This window comes from Channa argus, chromosome 16 (genome assembly GCF_033026475.1).
Source record: "Channa argus isolate prfri chromosome 16, Channa argus male v1.0, whole genome shotgun sequence".
NCBI classification, from domain to species: Eukaryota; Metazoa; Chordata; class Actinopteri; order Anabantiformes; family Channidae; genus Channa; species Channa argus.
The window spans coordinates 21,561,599-21,580,548 of NC_090212.1; the positions used below are offsets into that span (position 1 = coordinate 21,561,599).

General features: G+C 41.8%; 1 protein-coding gene across 9 annotated transcripts in view; it reads right to left on the reverse strand.

Annotated features, from left to right (window-relative positions):
* Window positions 1–18,950, reverse strand: part of LOC137101230 (neuronal PAS domain-containing protein 3) — a 267,664-nt gene that overhangs the window by 45,112 nt on the left and 203,602 nt on the right. For all 9 annotated transcript variants that reach the window (XR_010911005.1, XR_010911006.1, XR_010911007.1 and 6 more), the window contains one exon: window positions 7,188–7,368. Coding sequence is in view for 5 of the 9 variants with exons in the window: in XM_067479369.1 (XP_067335470.1) it covers window positions 7,188–7,368 (181 nt within the window). In the remaining 4 variants the exon portion in view is untranslated. The remainder of the gene's footprint in view (window positions 1–7,187; window positions 7,369–18,950) is intronic.

Genomic DNA, 18,950 nt, shown 5'->3' on the forward strand with positions numbered 1-18,950 from the left:
AGAAAGCCAAGCCATGAAGTCCAAGGAATTGTCTGTAGACCTCCGAGACAGGATTGAATCAAGGCACAGATCCGAGGAAGGGTACCAATTGTACCATTGAAGGTCCCAATGGGCCCAGTGCCCATTTCATCTGTAAATGGAAGAAGTTTGGAACCACCAGGACTCTTCCTAGAGCGGGCTGCCCGGCCAAACTGAGCGAGAGAGAAGGGCCTTATTGAAGGAGGTGACCAAGAACCTGGCAGTCACTCTGAAAGAGCTCCAGCATTTCTCTGTGGAGAGAGGAGAACCTTCCAGAAGAACAACCATCTCTGCAGCAATACACCAATCAGGCCTGTATGGTAGACGGGCCGGACGGAAACCACTCATCAGTAAAAGACATGTGACAGCCCACCTGAAGGACTCTCAGACCATTAGAAACAAAATTCTCTGGTCTCTGATTAAACAAACATTGAACTCTTTGTATTGAATACCTGCCCGGTACCATCCCTACAGTAAAACCTGGAGGTGGCAGCATCAGGCTGTGGGGATGTTTTTCAGCGGCAGGAACTGGGAGACTAGTCAGGATTGAGGGAAAGATGAATGCAGCAATTTACAGAGACATCGTTGATGAAAACCTGTTCCAGAGTATTTGGACTTCAGACTGGGGCGACGGTTCATCTTTCAACAGGACAACGACCCTGAGCCAAGATAACCAAGGAGTGGCTACGGGACAACTCTGTGAATGTCCTCGAGTGGCTCAGCCAGAGCCCAGACTGGAACCTGATTGAACATCTGATCTCTGAAGAGATCTGAAAATGGCTGAGCACAGACGCTCCCCATCCAACCTGATGGAGCTTGAGAAGTACTGCAAAGAAGAATGGGAGAAACTGCCCAAACATGGGTGTGACAAGCTTGTAGCATCACACTCAACAAGACTTGGGGCTTTAATTGGTGCTAAAAGTATTTCACCAAGATTTCAAACAAACTACTTCTACGTAGTCTTTATAGGGTATGGTTTGTAAAATTTGGAGGAAAATAACCCATTTAATCAATTTTGAAATAAGGCTGTAACATAAGAAAATGTGGAGAAAGTTCTGGATGCACAATACATGGATTTCCAATAACCAGGTTTCTTAGGTGCATGTAAACATCAGTGTAGTAGCTGCTGTGGACTAATCTACAATTACGTGCAGATGACAAAAGCACCCAAACGTGAAGGTTGGTACTGTGAATCCACATTACGAGCTTGTATACTGTATATCCAGCAGGCTAATGTTCACTTATCTTGTCTACACACACCTAAGGTGAGAAATCTGTTACAGTTGATTCCAATTCTCTGCTGCTCGAGAGCTAAACGCCTCCCAGTGTATGAAGCAGGATGCTCTCCCGGGTCGTTTGGGAGGCGGCTTTTTGTTTTATTGCTCCAAGCTTCAGGGTCAATGTGAAGAGGATGTGAGAGCAGCGGGAAGTGTCGATGTTTTTAAATGCAACCTTAAAGAAATTCTAGCAAACGGAAGGATTTGATGGATCACAGACAGAGGTAAAAGACGACTAGCGCATGTAGTACAGGAGATTGTTCTGTGTGTGTGTGTGTGTGTTAGTGTGTGGGTGTGTATGCATCCCCCCAAATTTGACCTTTGCCTCCTGTCGTGGAGCCCAAGTGACATTTAAAATGCAAATACAAAAATGCTTCACCAGTGAACACACAAACACAGCGAGTTTGTCCTTGGGCAGCAGCCATTACCCATGGCCACTCTAAATGACATTAAATGTAGGTGACTGTAAACTTGGGTAATTATGATAAATGTGAGCGATTATGACGAATTATGCCTCTCCATTGTACTAATAGCATAATTAGCAACAATAATCAAAGACTTATGATGTTGAAATAAGGCGATGCCGCGGACAATTAGACCACAAGGAGCTAATAATGGAGAACTTATGGTGTTTTCCTGGAGGGCAGAATCTCTGTTACTACCAGAAGGACTTTGAAATGTAGGTGTTTTTCTATCTAATTCTGTCCTCTCATGAAAGTAAATTGAAATAAATACTCAATTAACTGCAAGCTTTTTCTGTTTGATGGCATGAATGCAAATGAAATTAAGAGCAGGCAGCGCACAAGATGTTCAAAGAAAAAGCCTGAAGGTGCTGTGTTTTCCTTCAAAGCAGTTTTTTACCTGAGCAAAGTTGGAAAGATTCAGCTCGTTTGAGAGAAACCTGCTCTGGGAGGTTGTTTCTTGTTGCAGGTAAGTGCAGGTGTGAACACACACCAACGCTCCTCTGTGATACTCTGAACATCAGTGAGAGCTGCACCCAAGCCAGAAATAAAAACTGATTTTAAGTGCAGCAAAGACTATAAGAGCTATTAAAGCAAATGAGGGATGTAAAAACTTCCACAGTTATTTCTGTGTGTCTGAGGTTGTGCTGTATTGGATGGTTTGTAAAATCTTACTCTCGTGCTCTGCAGAAAGTTTTAATGCAGCTGCTCAACAACATGCCAAAAAAAGTTCTTGTAATGAGCTGTTCTCTAAGAATTTTAAGGAAAAGCACTGTTGGTGTGAAGGACAATTGGGAAATCAAGTCCACAGAAGAATGTCATCAGCAACTTGTTCTCCTCATATAAAAAGAAAAGAAGTTTCGTCTTTTACTTTCTGTTGTTTCAGTTTTCTCTGGAGAGTTTATTGGGCTCGAGCTATTACACAATACTAAGGAGAAACCCTGAAGACAATTCAGAGATCATGGCTTGACAAGGCTCTTTCCCCTATAGGGACGTTTTCTGGGTCCTGTACATTTTCTGGGAAGTAGAGGTGAGTGTTTGAGGTAGGATCCTTGTGGTTAATATGTTCCCTCTTAGCAGCTCTGTATGGTACAGAGATGTTTACAATGTTGCTTCTGATTCACCGAAAAACACACACACACCCACACACACACACAAGTTGCTCACCTGACCCACCAGGAGCAACTCTGTGTTCAGTGTTATGCCCAAGGAGACACCGACACGCACTAGCACTTCAGAAGAACTCCGACTCCAACAGAAAACATCAGATACATCATTTGCCCTCTGACCCACAGAAGGATTTGTTAATAGAGTGCACCTGTGCCAACAGGTGTCCAACAACGTCAAAAACCCAGGAGTACAACTGGGCAAACATCGCACTTTGGTTGGGTCCATGCACAAAGACAAACACAGTTAAGGTTAGTAAAAATAAGGTTTGGTTTTAATTAAATCAGTGTTACAGTGTCTCCATGCTTCTGTCTAATGCCACTGTGCTGACGACAATTTATTGTTGGGAAACAATGACAAACTCATGGACACATTTCTCTAGTTTTGCTTCATTAACTTAAGAGAAGAAGTGAAAAACTCTGAAAGATTACAACCCGAAAAAGACTTTTTTAAGTTAAGGCTTCTGTTAGTCAAAGCTAAAGAGGAAAATTATTTTCAGTTTCCGTCAGTATCACAAATTGGGAAAGTCAAAGTCAACAGCCAGCAGACATCAGATGCGTTAGAAATGTTCCCGCGGCCCTGAACCGACGATATGTGATGAAGACACTGAAGGGAGAGTTTTCTCCTCTCAGTCTGACTCTGAATTGCACTTAGAAGTAATAATTTCCCACCACTCACCCTTCAGAACAGAGACGAGTCCTCTCAGCCTCGGTTTGACTGATATTAGTCAAATTGCGTCATGTGCTTTTAAAGATGACTCTCTTTAACTGCAAGAGCGCTGGGCTTCAAAGGAACATCTCTTGCCTCCAAGGTCATCTCATATTTTAACTCCAATTTCAATACTTCATGAGCGTGACTGTAATTAAAACCGTGGGGTCAGCTGTCTGAGATATTACGCTGGAGCAGTCAGCGAGGTGTAAGCAGTTCCTGTGTAAGCTTCCTCCTTTAAGTCGAGGCTGGTGAACTTCGCATCAGAGTGAAGCAACTTTGTGCTGCATTTGCTCCTTCGGTAGCTAAAGTTACTAAGCTGGCACGGCAGCTTAGAGGAGCCTCCACGTGTTGCATGAGGCGTCGGTCAGAGTCACAGTCAAAAGGGAAAGTTGTGTCTTTTTAATTCTTTCAAAAGCTAAACATGCAAAAGTAAAGCAATACAAGCTGCTGATGTTAGCACGAAAGGCTAACTAGTCAGCTATTATCATAAAACCAGGTGTTTTCCTCCACCACCAAAAGTTTTTTAAGGGAGACAATGTTAACATCTGCAGATAAAGAATTATTCTGGTGTATTTGCTGAAATGCTTATTAATGTGCTTTGTCCCTGCTAAATGAACACACAATGTCTGAACAGTTTGGAAACAGGAAGTCCTTCCATTGTCCAGCTTGGATGGATACACTGCCTTAATGAAATGTTTAAATTCCATTTGTGTGGTTTAATAAGTAAAAGCAGAAAAAAAAAACACGTAAACCACCTAAAAATCTGCCCAATCAACTGTACTGGTCCTAAAAGGGACTTTTATTTTCATGGGACTGCTGCACTTTATTTGGAATTCTGGGGTTTTGCCAAAGAAATCATGTAGGTTATGGATGCCACTGATAACTCTTAGTGGGAATTAGAGTAAGTTAGAAAGATCAACAAAATACAGGAAGATGCTTTTAGGTAACATAAGCAGCTTTGTCTTGGGGACCTCACAAATGATGACTCTTGCATCCGACGCAGACCCTCAAAGGCCTTTCCCATCAGAGCAGTGCTATGTGCATTTTCTGACAATTGCTAATTTATCCAGAATTATAAGTGGAAAATCTTTGGATTTCATCACAGGATATTTCATTTATCTTATTCACCCATTCACTCACACACACACCCCCAATGGGGGAGCTGCTATGCAGCTGCCCAACACTCCCCAGGAGCAACTAAGTTGGGGTTCAGTGTCTTGCTCAAGGACACTTTGATATGTGACCGGAGGAGCCGGGGATTGAACCAACAACTCGGGGGGGATTAGTGGAGGACCGCTTTACTTTCCCACACCACAATCCCCCCAAATGCTAAATGCTCTACACTTATATAGTGCTTTTCTACATATTGGTAAAAGTCAAAGTGCAAAGAAGTGGAATGAAGGAATGAAGATGCCTGAAGGAGGAAGAAGAGAGCGAAGAGGGTATCGACTGGAATGGAAAACAATGACGACGGCACACGGGGAAACCCGTCACTCTTCGACTGGAGTGGAGGACAAAAACATCAACCCTATAAAAGAATTGGTTAGACTGGACCTGGTGCATGAGAGCAGCCTGCAAACCAAGAAAGTAGTGGAGTTGCCTGCAGAAGTAGAAGCTTTCTGTGGTTACACAGTATAAATCAGTGTGGAGGAGTAATCTGATTACTAACCTGCTGATTACCCCGACAACCTAAATTCTCTGAGTAATTTGGTTAACAGCGGGTGAACACTGATTATCTGTAACCCAGCAAACCTGATATAAGCCCCACCTCCTCCCGGGAAACCCATACAAATTCAACCCCCCCCCCCGGCCCTCTGATTCTCTCTCTCTCTCCTTATTCCAGCTCTCTTTCTTCAGAAACATTAACATTGAGGAACACATGCATGAATCCTAATCCGCCCTCTTCCACTCTCTCTCTGCTCACATTATCACCAGGGATCATTCCTTCACATTCATACACGTCGGTTTGAAACCTCTCCGGCCCTTCGCTCTCTTCTTCTTTGGACAAATTAACATTGCTAAGTACTCGTGCACATTCAAACACGTCCCTACATCCCTGCCTCTCTTTTTTTTCTTTCCATTTCTTTCTGGTTCTAGGCAAATTAACATGGGAGAACAAACACCTTCTTCTGCTCTTTTTCTGTCTCTGGTCAAATTAACTTTGTGAATCAGTGAGATATTCATAGAAAGGCCCCATCTGCCTCTTGTCTTTCTCAGCGTCTTCATATCTTTCTATCTGTAGGGCAAATTAGCATTGGGAAACACCCATCAATTCTCTTCTGTCTCTCCACACAAATTGACATTGATGTCCACTGTAGATGTCCCCTCATCTACCATCTCTCCTCTTTGGTGCATGGAGAGGCTCAGTTAGAGGTTTGCAGAAAGTCAAAGAGGCGGGGAAAAAAAGAAGAAAAACCTCAAATGTGGAGCTCCAATTAATTTAAAGCCGCCCCACGCCCATCACCAGCACCAATCAGCCAAGAATAAATCCGCGGCAGATCTAATTACCCCACCGTCTCCGAAGACCCCGGCCGCCACAAAGCCAATCTTCCCTACCTTGTTTGAACAGGCTGATGAACTAAGGGACTCGATGGATATCAAGTCATTTTGTTTAATTTATAAATGGATTTTGCCCTAATACTTAAATTATCATCAGCATGACAGAGAAAGGGGTGGGGGGTGAGGGGGTGCAATGAAAAGCATTTGGGAGGTAAAAAGTCTTGAACATGTGGGGCAGGAGAAGATGTAGGGATAGATGGATGAGGGAGGCGATGCAAAGAATCCCAATGAGGAATGTGTTTCAGTGTGGAGAACAAATTATGCTCAGCCTTACAGCAGGGGATGCTACAGTGTTGGGGAGCGGGTGGAGGAAAAAGGTGGAGGTTACAGGGTGGGAGGATGCTGGAGACACGGGGCGAGAGTTTATTCAAATGAACATTGAGGATTTAGTAAAATAATTTGCCTGTGCTTACATTAGTGTGGCGACTAGCCAGTTAGCTTAGCTTAGTATTAAAAGTGGAAATGGCGCAAGTGAATTTAACACAGTAAAACCTCCACAAAAACAGAAGCGCACCACCTTCAGTCTGTATGCTAGGCTAAGCTAATCAGCCTCCAGCTCCACCTTTATATTTAAGAGACAGACATGATGCTGGTTTTGATTTTGTCCTCCAACTCTAAACCAAATAGCTACAATTTTCTGTAGCGTGCAAAGTTTCTCCTGAAGGAAAAGTTACACACGACAAATCTACTGCAAAAATACGTATATTCAACACACATTTTTCCAATTTGATCAATTACATTTGGACTTTTTCCCAGACCGACTCCAAATACTTACTGATGGCCCTCGTTGTTGACGTCAGTCATGTTTTTAAAATATTCTCGAGAAACACGAGTCTGACTTACAATTATCTTAACCACAGACATTTGTCCACCTCCACCTACCTGTGGTATTGTGCAGCATGTGAGAAGAACATTACAAGCACACAAGGGACGGATGGAACCTTCCTACCTTTAAACACAAAAATCCTTTAGGTTCAAACAAATCATTTCCCACCTGGTTCTGGCGTCTCAGAGTGCGACGACGACGAAGCCGAGGACGCCCCGTCTTCGTTGACGGCTCCCTGGGACAGAGACATCCCTCGGCCCGGAGGGAGCTTCATGCCGAGCTGCTCGGCCATCTCCACGTGATCACCGGGGTGGATGTAGTCGAAGATGCTGCTGCCAGTCAGCTCCACCTGCAGAAAATCACAGAGTTCAGAAAATATAATCCTCCTTTTTATCCCCGTGGTTCTCGGTATATCGTTCCTCACTTGTTCTCTACTTCATTTAGTTTCTTCTTCTCCTCTTCCAAGTAACTTTCTTTGCAGGGTATGTTTTGATTTTAACACCTGAGAGCCAGCAACTATTCACACATTCAGGGACAAATCCTTATTCTTAAACTATTGCTAACTTTCAGTGGCCTGAAGAAAACCAGAAGAATCTTTATCAAGCTTCGGGTGATGAAATTATACTGAATTTGATTTATTGGCAATGTAGGTTGGAGCAAACCAACACAGATTTAGAAATTTGGTCATGTCACAGCTCACATGGCTTGTGAGCTGTGACATGACCAAAGGTGGGTGTGAAGCAAATTGCATTTCAAATATTTGATGATATACATTTCAAATATAAATATATGCATAAAAGAAGTAGCTTTGCAAACAATTCATGTTTCCTCTTCACTTTCCTGCTCCACCTCTTATCGAGTCTATCGCCCCTCTTTCTTCCTCCACCTACAGACTTTACATATTTGCTGGGATGTCAGCAAATCTCTTTGAATGGCATCTCTTCCTCCCTTTTCTCTTGGCTTGTTCCCACACAGTGAATCACCTGCAGCTTTTCTTTTTCATAGAAATGGAGTAAATAAGCTGCTTCTTATTAAATAAAAAGAGTCCCTTCAACTTAAAGACTCATTAGCTGCGAAAGAAGTGGATTTGTCTTTGTTAACTGGGGATGAGACCAGGGAATGTTGCCACAACCACTGCTCCACACACACACACGCAAATTCCTGTCAAGGTTATAAATACACACACAATTAAGTCCACAATTTGAAGAGCATCACGTGACCGTCGGCAGTATTGTTGTATGCGTTTTCATTTGCAGCATTAACAAAAACATGGTGCATATTTCTCTCCACATGCTAATCTGGTTACGTACGAGTGTAAGTGTGTTTGTTTGAGCGTGGGCGAGTGTGTGTTCATGTTTTTTGGGGGTCCACTGGGACAAATGGGATTACATGGGTGTAATCCCTTTAATAAGAAATCCCTTTAAGGCAATTTAGTCTCCTCATAAAGTCTCATCTGGAGCAGAAAGTGATGATTAAGAAATGAGACCGATCAGTGAATCACACACACACACGCACTGCTGGTGGAGCGACTGCTCATGTTTACACGTTACAGTGCTAATTGGATCTGCACTGTTCTTCCTCGCAATAACATGCAACTTTTAATCAATTAAAACTTGGCAGAACTGTTTTACATAAAGTCAGCGGTGGAGCTAATTACAGAGCGGGAACAATGCAGAGATGGAATTGGACTTTCACACAGCTCCTGCAACAACCCTTTAAAAGAATTCACACAGTGGGAACCAGCACATTACACTGGAGACTAATGTGTACGGTGCAGTGGAGTTGTGGTGCAGCTTTTAGTGAGACGAGGGGCAAAGGTGTTTCCCTTTAAAGTGCGGACAACAAGCCATGATGGGAGCTAGAAATGTCATAAGCAGCAAAAGTGACATTTATGTCAGCGAGAGCAGCTCACGTTGCAAGTAAAGTACTGTAGGTACAATTATGAGGTACTAAAGTAGTTTCCTTTTCATGTGACTTTTACTCCATTTACTTCATTAGATGCATCTAACAGGTGTAGTTACTTTGCAGATGATTGTTTTAAGAGAATCTAATGAACCAATAAAGTCTGATGTGTTATTGTGGACGAAGCAGCTGTCAGGACGTAAAGTGTTAAAATAAGCTTTCCAAGGTTCAAAGAGGTTAAAACACTACAAGAATCATAAAAAGAAAGAGAAATAAACAAAAATCTAATCACAAATTATTAATGAATTTTGAATACTGCAACTAAAGTGTGAAAACTATAAACAAGCTTCACAAGTCTCTACCATCACTGCTCCTTATTCTTAGTTTAGTATTTCTTCTCTCTTTTCTACGAAAAGTTTGTTTGCAGTTTTCAGCTCAAACTGAAATTTCAAAATGGTACTTCTGCTCATAGTGGAGTACTTCTTAAAGCCAAGTACTTGCACTTGCCACCATCTGATAAGTAGTTAGTAGAAAGGTTAGCTGAGAGAAGTTAACTGACACCTGCCAGGTGATGCAAATGAGTTTAAGTGTGACAGAGTAAAGCAGATGACGACACTTTGTATGATCGTTGGAGAGATTTTAGAAGCTCTCTGGATGTGTTACAGGCCAAAACCAACATCATCTTCTTGCTTAAAGTTGGGAAAATTATGTTTAAGAAGTTTTATTGATACATTTTATTTGAGAAAAGCTTCAAGCAAATGTAGCAGCTCATGACCACTGATAGTACTGTGTGTGTAATGCTTCCTTTAAATGACCGTAAGCAAAATCCAACTTATTTAAAATGTGTTATTTCCTCTTATTTCATCTAACAAGGATTTTATACACACTTTGTTATGACATTAGTTATGATATGACAAAGGTCACTCAGTATTTGTTCTAAGTTACAGTGAATGTGGTTTAAATGCAGATTAATATAAAGTAAAAAAAAGTCTGACATTAGGATAATTTAACTTGGGGTTGAATATTTTTACTGTATAATTTGTCTGGATATTAAACAACCAACACACACCCTGTGGTAAATGTATCATTTGCGTCACTGCCAACGTCGCAAGCAGCGAGCGTGGAGACTTTACGTCGCATTAATTGGCGAACACAGACTAACATCTGTCCATATGTTTCTGCCTCGATGCCAAAGAGCAGTACGTTTCCCTGGTAAATGAAGTGACTCTACTTTAACACACACACACACACACACACACCGTCTGTGCCAGCCAGCGTTTTATTTTTTTCACCCAAACGTGTTGAAGATGTATGTGGACCTGAGTTTTTTAATCAGCCAGAAACCTTGGCAACCGCAGCCACTATACATCAACGTATCCTCCCAGACTGTTACCATGAGGTTGGCCAAATGATTTAATACCATTATAATGTTTTTTTTTTCTTTCCCCAGAGTCTTTTGTCCTAATGGGACAAGCAGACAGTGGAGAGAGACGAGTCTCAGGGTACAGAGAGAAGACTACTAAGGTTCAGGCCTTTGGATCATGTCCAGCCACTGGCAAACTGCCTAATCAGAAGATGCTGGAAGGACAAACTGTATGTTTTCAATTTTGTGTATGATGATGATCTGGGTCATAGATTTAGAAATTGTTAAACCATTGTCAGCCACAAAAGCTGACTGCTATACATCAATTTAGAGATGGACTTGTGAGGGTAAACTGTACAAGATATTTTAGACATGTGCTTTACCATCATCCATAATATAAATTATTATTATAATTATTCCTTGGGCACCGTCACTTGGAGGAACCTTCAGTACCGATTATATCATCTCATTGCTCACACACAGCTCTTCCAGATGACATCTTAATGAGGAAAAACTCCTCCAAGTGATGTCATCTGCAGGCATTTTTAAGCTAGAGGCAGAGAAATATTTCAATACACGTAAGTCAGAGGTGTATTTAAAAGCATAAATGTACATTTAGACCCTAAACTAAAGCCATAGGAAGCGAGTGGAAAATTGGTGAGGTTGCCCTTATGATCCGACATATGGTGAATCCTTTATGGTTACTTGATGTGGAGCCAGTTCTAAAGGAGCATTGCCCCATTTTCCAGACAATGATCAGTTTAAATCTCCAGAGAATAAACACACGACAGCTAAACTGACTTTACACAGGTCGGCATCTTACAGGAAGTGTTCCCACGTTCAAATAAGATCAACACGAGCAGATGATTATGTCATCGTGATAAGTATTTGGTTTAGCCTTGGAAAAGTTTGAACTTAAACTTCCTATGCTAAATGACCTGAATGAAAAAAACTTTGAAATAATTGAGCTGAATTGTGTTGTTTGGATGGAGAAGAGGCTGAGCACCGTGGCCTTCTTTACTTCCACTCTACTCGAGTACCAAACTGTCCTCCTGAAAAGTAGGACGCAGTAGGCCGTTTGTATCAGCCGCCAAAAACCACCAACGGGTCCTGTACGCATTGCGGTTTTTAGACCCTAAACAGTTTGCCATGAAGAGGTCGGGCTGGTGGCTGATGGGCCTCATAACACAGGACTTTTAAACAGGAGACCGGAGTTCGGCGTGAAACTGCTGCTTATGTCTTCGTCGTTGCAACAAGTCCCGTGACCCACGTCTTTGTCATTTGTTCGCGCTGATTAAAGCATTAACACGGAGCTGCTATCTGCAGCCGAACAGGCCGAGTAACACGTCAGCGCACTGATGACCTCCATGTGGAAAACTCAACACTGCTGTCAGGTTCACTTAGAGTTTTGACAGTGTTTGTCTGTTTAGAGCGTTCAGATAAAACTTATTAAAACACAACAGGGATGCTGGCTTTATCGCTTCACTCGCCCTCCGAGACAAGGACATCAAGTGACAAAAGACAATGAGAATGACGATGATAAGCATGTCCAGGGAGAGAGTTTGGTGTAAATGTAACCAGAAGTGAATCAAAGTGTGTGTTTGTATCTGTCCTTCCTCTCTTATCAGTCTTTTCTCCATATTTCAGGACGAGTGTGTGTGTGATGGAGGAGGTTGCTGTCAGCTGTAATTACTGCAGCGAGTGTTACATCACTGCGGCTGTTCAGATGTGTGTAACCTTTATTTAAAACAGAACGTTCAGATAAAAAAAAAAATGACACTACTACAGTATTACTACTACTACTGCTACTACAACTATACCCATTGTGTTATTTAACGATGATTATGAAAGTTGACAGTATTTCTTATGAAGACACACAATGACTGTTCTCCATCCTGTAACGAGGACACTAGCCACATTAACATCAGAAAAAAAATTGTTCTTGTGTTTATGTAATATAATATAATATTTGGACTCGGGAAAGTTTATCCCAACAAGCTTTACTAAGAGAAGTGCCTCATTTTTTATTTTATTTTTTTACGATGGCCCTGTTCACACCCAGGGAGCAGGTGGGAAGTGGGATCCAGACACTAGAACCTGTCTGATCTGTGGCTTTAGGTTTGGGCGACATGGACAGCTGCCCGTCACTGCGTGGGTCAATTTACATCACCCCACTCTACCTGGACCATCAAGGAGTCTCCCACCATAGATGGGTAATGAGAAGTTGGGCCCTGGGCTCTTAATAGGAAGGAACTCTTATGATGTTTTGGTCTTTTGTGATTTTTTTAGTTGTCTTTTTGCGATTTAACTACAATTACAATTTCGTTTATCCAAAGCGAGTTACAACAACTAGGCAGCAGACACTAGGGACAACTTGGGGGTTTAGTGTCTTGTAGCCAGGAGGACCAGTGACCCAGTGGTTTAGTGGATAACTACTCTACCAACTGAGCTAAAGCCCCCCCACTGACCTGAGCTGTGTGTTGCCATAGTGTGTAACAGTGTAATAATCAGCTTCCTTTCTATGAGTGTATTTCTATGCTACTGACAGTTGAAGCTGGCCCGAGGTGCCACACAAGCTTGAACAGCCACTGCCCATCAGCAGTGGTAATAAGTGAGGGTCAAGTAAGGCGCTCGCTCTCCCAAACCCAGATTTATCCTGTTAATTCCACAAAGTGGCAGTGTGAGGCCCGACTCGCCGCGGCCATATGTCAACGTGTCACTGAAGGACTAAGTGTCCAAAACAAAGTTTGGGGAGAAGCATCCTGTGCCAGATAAGTGTGCAGATCCACCATGACGGCTCCTAGAGGAACAAGCCGAAAGAGAAAGAAGCAGAAGATCTGTTCTTTTCACCTTTTCCCTCTGCTGGAACATTTAAGCATCAGTACCTTTCAATAGCAGCCCCCCCTCGCCCTCCCTCCGTGACAGAAAAACAGCTGTTGGTGTTAGTTTGTATGAAATATATAGATTCATTACAGTGTCATTTATTTATTTTCACCCACAGTGAATAAACCTCCAGCTCTGACAATATGGAGTAAAAGCAGAAACATGTTTTATTGTTACTGTGGAGGGAACATTTAAGTTCTGAAAAACTGAAGAACTGAGCTTCCATCAATAACGTTCTAGTTCTCTGGACCCAGACGGGAGCCAGACTTTTTACTTAAGGGAAGCAGAGAAACAAAAGTCTTGTAGGTCACTCATTCATCTGCTGACCTGTGTGTTAAAGGTATTATTTCTTATTTTCTCCTACTTCACTCGATCCATGAGTGATTAAATCACCACAAGACTTTAAAGTTTCTTTGTCTGTCCCCCCACGAATGCCCATGGAAATACTTGAATTTGTGGCCTGACTAGTGATTCAGACATTTAAAAACAGGAAAAAGTCATTCAAAACGACCACACAATACATCCAAACTGTACGTAAGTGTGTGACTGAATCATGGTGGCTCACATCCATCAGAGCTTCACCGTCACTCTCTGAACCACCAAGTCAGCAAAGCCCTTAACATCTTTGTCCTTCTTCACAACACTGACTGAATTAATAGTAATGAAAGCACAGTTCACTGGACTTTTGAGTCCATCCAAAGTCGGACTCAGACCAACACCACATGCCTTGTAAAAGTCTAAACAAGTCATTTTTCAAGATTTGAGGTGAAAATCAGGAGAAAAGCAGGAGAAATGCCTCTTTTTACTCTGTCTTTCTCTCATGTGTGACCAGTTATCCACAACTCCCCAAGAGTGCAAATGAAAAAAATCAAAAAGCTGCATTTATTTTCTGTCAGTATACAGTTAAACCTGTGACGCACTGTTAGACCAAGTCTGAAAGCAGAAATCAGATTACTCTGCTTCTGCATGTTCACACATACACTACTCACCTAAATGCCGGCTTGCATGATATAATATTCTCTTTAAAGGTCAACTAGCCAATGTCATTTGAAAAATACCAAACACTTGACATATCATAACTTGAAAAACTAGTAGTTGCTGTTGTTCTGAAACTCTTAAACAGAAGAAGCATAAAAGCTGAGGCTCTCTTGCCATAAGATATAGAACTGGTGTTGTGTGGGCTGGTTAGTGCCCTTGACCCCCCCCCCCTGGCTCCACCACTGACTGGATAACACTATGATTAATATAGAAAGTTTTAAAGCAACACAAACACTCACACACACACTGTGTATTTGTGAGGACACGCACTCATGTAATGAATTTCCTCATTTTTCCGGATTTGCATCCTTGACACTCAAAAAGCCCAGAATGTCCTCACAACAATAGCTTCAAACAAAAATGTTGTACACACACACACAAAAAGCCTCAACAGTAAAAAAAAAACAAACAAAAAAAAAACACCTTTGTGTGACTTTGCAAAGTACTAATCAAATAAATTGATGTTGGCTCGCAGGGTTCAGAATTAATTACAGCATTAAACATCAGCTAAGTGGGGTAATATTCTAAGTTTGATAGTGCATAATGACTCTGCTGTTAATGATTCATGGGGCACAGCCTCAGTGGGAGTCACGAGGACAGAAGAAACGACGGACACAAGCTCACGTGTCAAAACATTCGGCAAAGAAACGATCGACTTTTTGATCGCAGAGTCAGGAAACGTTTAGACGCTTCCTGAAAACTTCATTTTCTTCAACTGAAGATTTTGCTAATGGTCAAAAAAGCTGCAATAGCCTCAAATTTCAGATCGACAGACCTATAATCTTATCATTTTATAGTCAAAGCTCCTTAAAACGTCCTCGAAGAAATGATCCGTACCACAATCCGTATATTTTGTTTTTCATATTTAGCCTCTTGTTCTGAAACACAGTGGTGGAAGAAACACACTCAGCTCTAAAGGTAAAGTCTAAAGGACAGATAAACAACCCACCAACCACCAAAATTTAATCATTTTCAATTCCTGTTTAGTTCCATTTGGCATAGTTTTTCAACTTTTGCAACTGTTTAAGGTTATTTAGTCGACATTTTGGGGGATTTTATAAACCGACGTTTGGCTTTTTGTGGTCATTTTGTAAGTGCTAACGTAGCTTTGATTTTCAATATCAACCCGTGTCAACGCGTTACACAGAAGCCCCCGACCTGCCGTTAAAGAGAAGCAAAGTGACCCCCCGCGCTCTGCACTGCCCCCCAGGTATCAGTCATTGTCAAATTACAATAAAGAAGAAGCTGAGAAACTTATTAAGCTGAATTGATGGGAGGCATTGACAGCTGCTCTTCATAAGGAAACACTTTAGGTTTTGTAACATATTTCTTGCAAATCCTATAATAAAAAACATTAAATACTGTGGCTTAAAATTAAAGTATGAATTTATTATTAATGAGCAACTCCACTCATTTTCAACTTGCTTTCTACGGCTTAAGCTTAGGGGGTAAATGTGCATTATTGCTTTCAAACTCCCTTACGACTTCCTTTTATTAAAATATTTCCCTGATTCTGGCTGAAAGACTCCAAATGACATCATCCAGTGGAGTTTTTCATTATTAGGAATTCAGATGATGTCATCTGGAGGCTTTTTTCAGCTTGAAGTAGAGATATTTTAATATAGGGATTCAGAGGGACATTTATTTACATGTATTGGCCTAAATAGAACCAAAAGAACCAAGTTAAATATCAGTGAAGGTGTCCTGTAAAATATATTGAGTACCTAAAGTAAAAGTACTCCTTATGCAGAGTGATTCGTCATTATTATACCTAAAACCACATATTTTTAAAAACTGCATTAATATGATAATCATTAATACTGCAGATATTTTTAATTACTTAAATACTGCTAAATATTTTGTTTACATCTTATCTAAAAGTAATAAAAATCCCCAAAAATTTGTGAGATAAGTGTAGTTGAGTGGAAAGTACATTAATAACCCCTGAAAAGAAGTTGCGTAAAAGTACAAGTATGGTAAGCACATAGCATAGTACTTGAGGAAATGTACTTTACTTTTCACCACTGTTGAACTCGTCTGTACCTTCAAAGTCATTTAAATCTCAAAGAATCATGTATAGATACATAATAACAACAATGATCATCATTATTATTGGACTAAACATGTTACACTACCCATACAGTCCGTTTCACAGCCTCATTAGTTTGTGTTTTAATTTCAGCCCTCAGTGCTGATGCACCACAAGCAGTTTTGTGTGTGTGTGTACGTGTGCAAGTGCAGACTGTATGTAAATACATATGTAAATTAATGTGTCTTAAGTGTGGTTTTGTGTGCGTCTGTGTTTGAGGATCCAGCCAGTCTCCAGCTGACAGCACTAGTGTGTTATCAGTCAGATGAATGGGGACGAATCTTTATTGTCACGAACACACACACACACACACACACACACACACACACACTCCCATATCCCAGACACTTTCCTTGTCAACAGCTCAGAGGATGACAAATGAATGGTCCATTATGAACTGTTTGCCACTGTGTGAGTGTGTGAGTGAGTGTGTGTGTGTGTGTGAGAGCCAGGCTCTGATAGATGGTGATTTATTAGGCAAAACAAAACAGTGAAAGCAATCACATCATCTGAATGAGAGAGAGAGAGGGAGAGAGAGAGAGAGGGGGGGGGGGGGGCGGGGCAGAGAGCCACAAAGGAGGAATGAAGTGTCTTTTCTGCTAAATATTGAAGTGAATGTACATGAACCCCCTCCAGGTAATTTTGAGGTAACTTCCTAAAGTTCGAATAGGCTCCATGTTTTGAGCCTGCATCCACTTCTCATATTACGTCCAGTAGATAGATACAATCCAGGTTTGTCTGTGGAACCACGGTGATTCTTACTCCTGATAACAGCTGATTATCAGCCAAAAGCCAGTGAGACGCTATTCAAAACAGGTGCTTCACCTGTGAGTGTGTGTGTAGAAAGGGATAAACAACCTTTTCAAATCTGACATGACTCAATGGAGACTGAAGAGTGAGTGTGTGTGTGTCTTTTTAACAGAGACAGACAGTAAGACATCCTTCACCTAGATCAATACGCACACTCACACAGTCAGTCCCAGCGTCCCAAATCGCTAAAGCTTCTTCAACTCGCTGATTCGTTAAAGTGAAACCCAACACACACACACACACATAAATCGACAGTGCGGTGGTTTGTGTGTGTGTGCCATGTTTCCACGCTCACCATCTACCTGACACAGGTGCCAAATCACACACGCTTAAGCCTGTGGAGAGGGTGGGACAGGTATGTTTTCATCTCTCTCACACACACAACACACACACGTCAGTATCTTGGTTCAGAAATTTACAGTCAGACAGCGTTTTCCAGACACAGGGGCTCAGAGGACATACATCCTAAATCTTGGTGTGTTGAATTTATCCACTTGCTCCTGTGTTTGGACTGAATAAATAACTATGTATTTTATCCACAACAGGCCCCTGTTTTGGTCGTTATCAGTGGCTACTGGTCGGCCTGAGGATACCTGGGCACATCTGGATCTAATTCAAACCTGAATGACTGCTCTGAATTGATCATCTGACCAAGTGATCCTGTAGTGTGAGGGGTTTACAGACTCAGTCTCTTGGTTTAGGCTTTAAATCCGGTTGTGTGAAACTAACAGTGATTCTGATTTTCTGTTTTGCTTCTAGTAGGAGATGTTGGACGAGAAAATCCTCATCCATTCATTGCAGTTAAGAAAATCCTGGAAGAACGGAAATTCTCACACGTTCTTCTGCCAAAAACAAACATGGCGGCAACCAGTGTCCAATAAACAGACTAACTTTCTCTGAAAAGAACCAAAAAGAAACCAAAAAGCACAGATGTAGGGTGAGATCCTGGATGGAGAAGCGGGGACAACATGGACTGTAGAGACTCCACAGGAGTATGAAGGTAAAATAACTTCACTGCCGTTCTAGTTACTGTACATAACCAGAGCTGAGACAGAGATTCAGACGAGCCATTGATTTGTTTGCTCTCAGTCCGTCTGTTCTTATCTGTTTCATCAGTCTCGCTCTCTCTCTCTTTCAGCTCGTGTATTTTCAGTGGCCGTCGTCCGCTCACCAAATCCACTGTGCAGCTCCAAAGACTCAAAAATCTCTCCTCTGTTCTGCCCAAATCTCCCTACAATGGCGGTCTTTGAACGTTCGGAGCGAGGGCCCCAGACACCGATAAGCCCAGTGTCGAACGTCCAAACGCCAGGGCCAATCCCTACCTCCCAGTGCATTATGGGACTGTGATAAGGAAACAATGGAGCAGCACTTTTATCATGTTTCTCATGCTAATACGTCCAGCTGCTGCTTATTCCTTTCATTGAGGAGATTTCATTTGTTTGGTGTGTTAATGACTCGCACAGTGCTTCAGGTGGAGTGAGTGTGTGTGTGTGTGCTTAGACATGCTGGAGGCTGTATCTCATCCATCGGACAGAGAGGTCCTTCAGGCAGAATGGTGCACACACAAACACACACACACAGCCCTTGAGGTTTCTCTGAGTGTGAATCTTGAGGCCACTTGTGCATGTGGGTGACAGACGCTGAAGGACGTGTGTGTGTGTGTGTGTGTGTGTGTGTGTGTGTGTGTGTGTGTGTGTGTGCGTTTATCCAAAACATTTAATTCATAAAGACAACAGATGTTCAACATCATATGCACAGTTTACTGTCATCCTGCTAAGGAAATACTGATTGTATATTACACATATCTGCAAAGAGTTGATCCAGTTGATTTTTGTTAAACCTAATA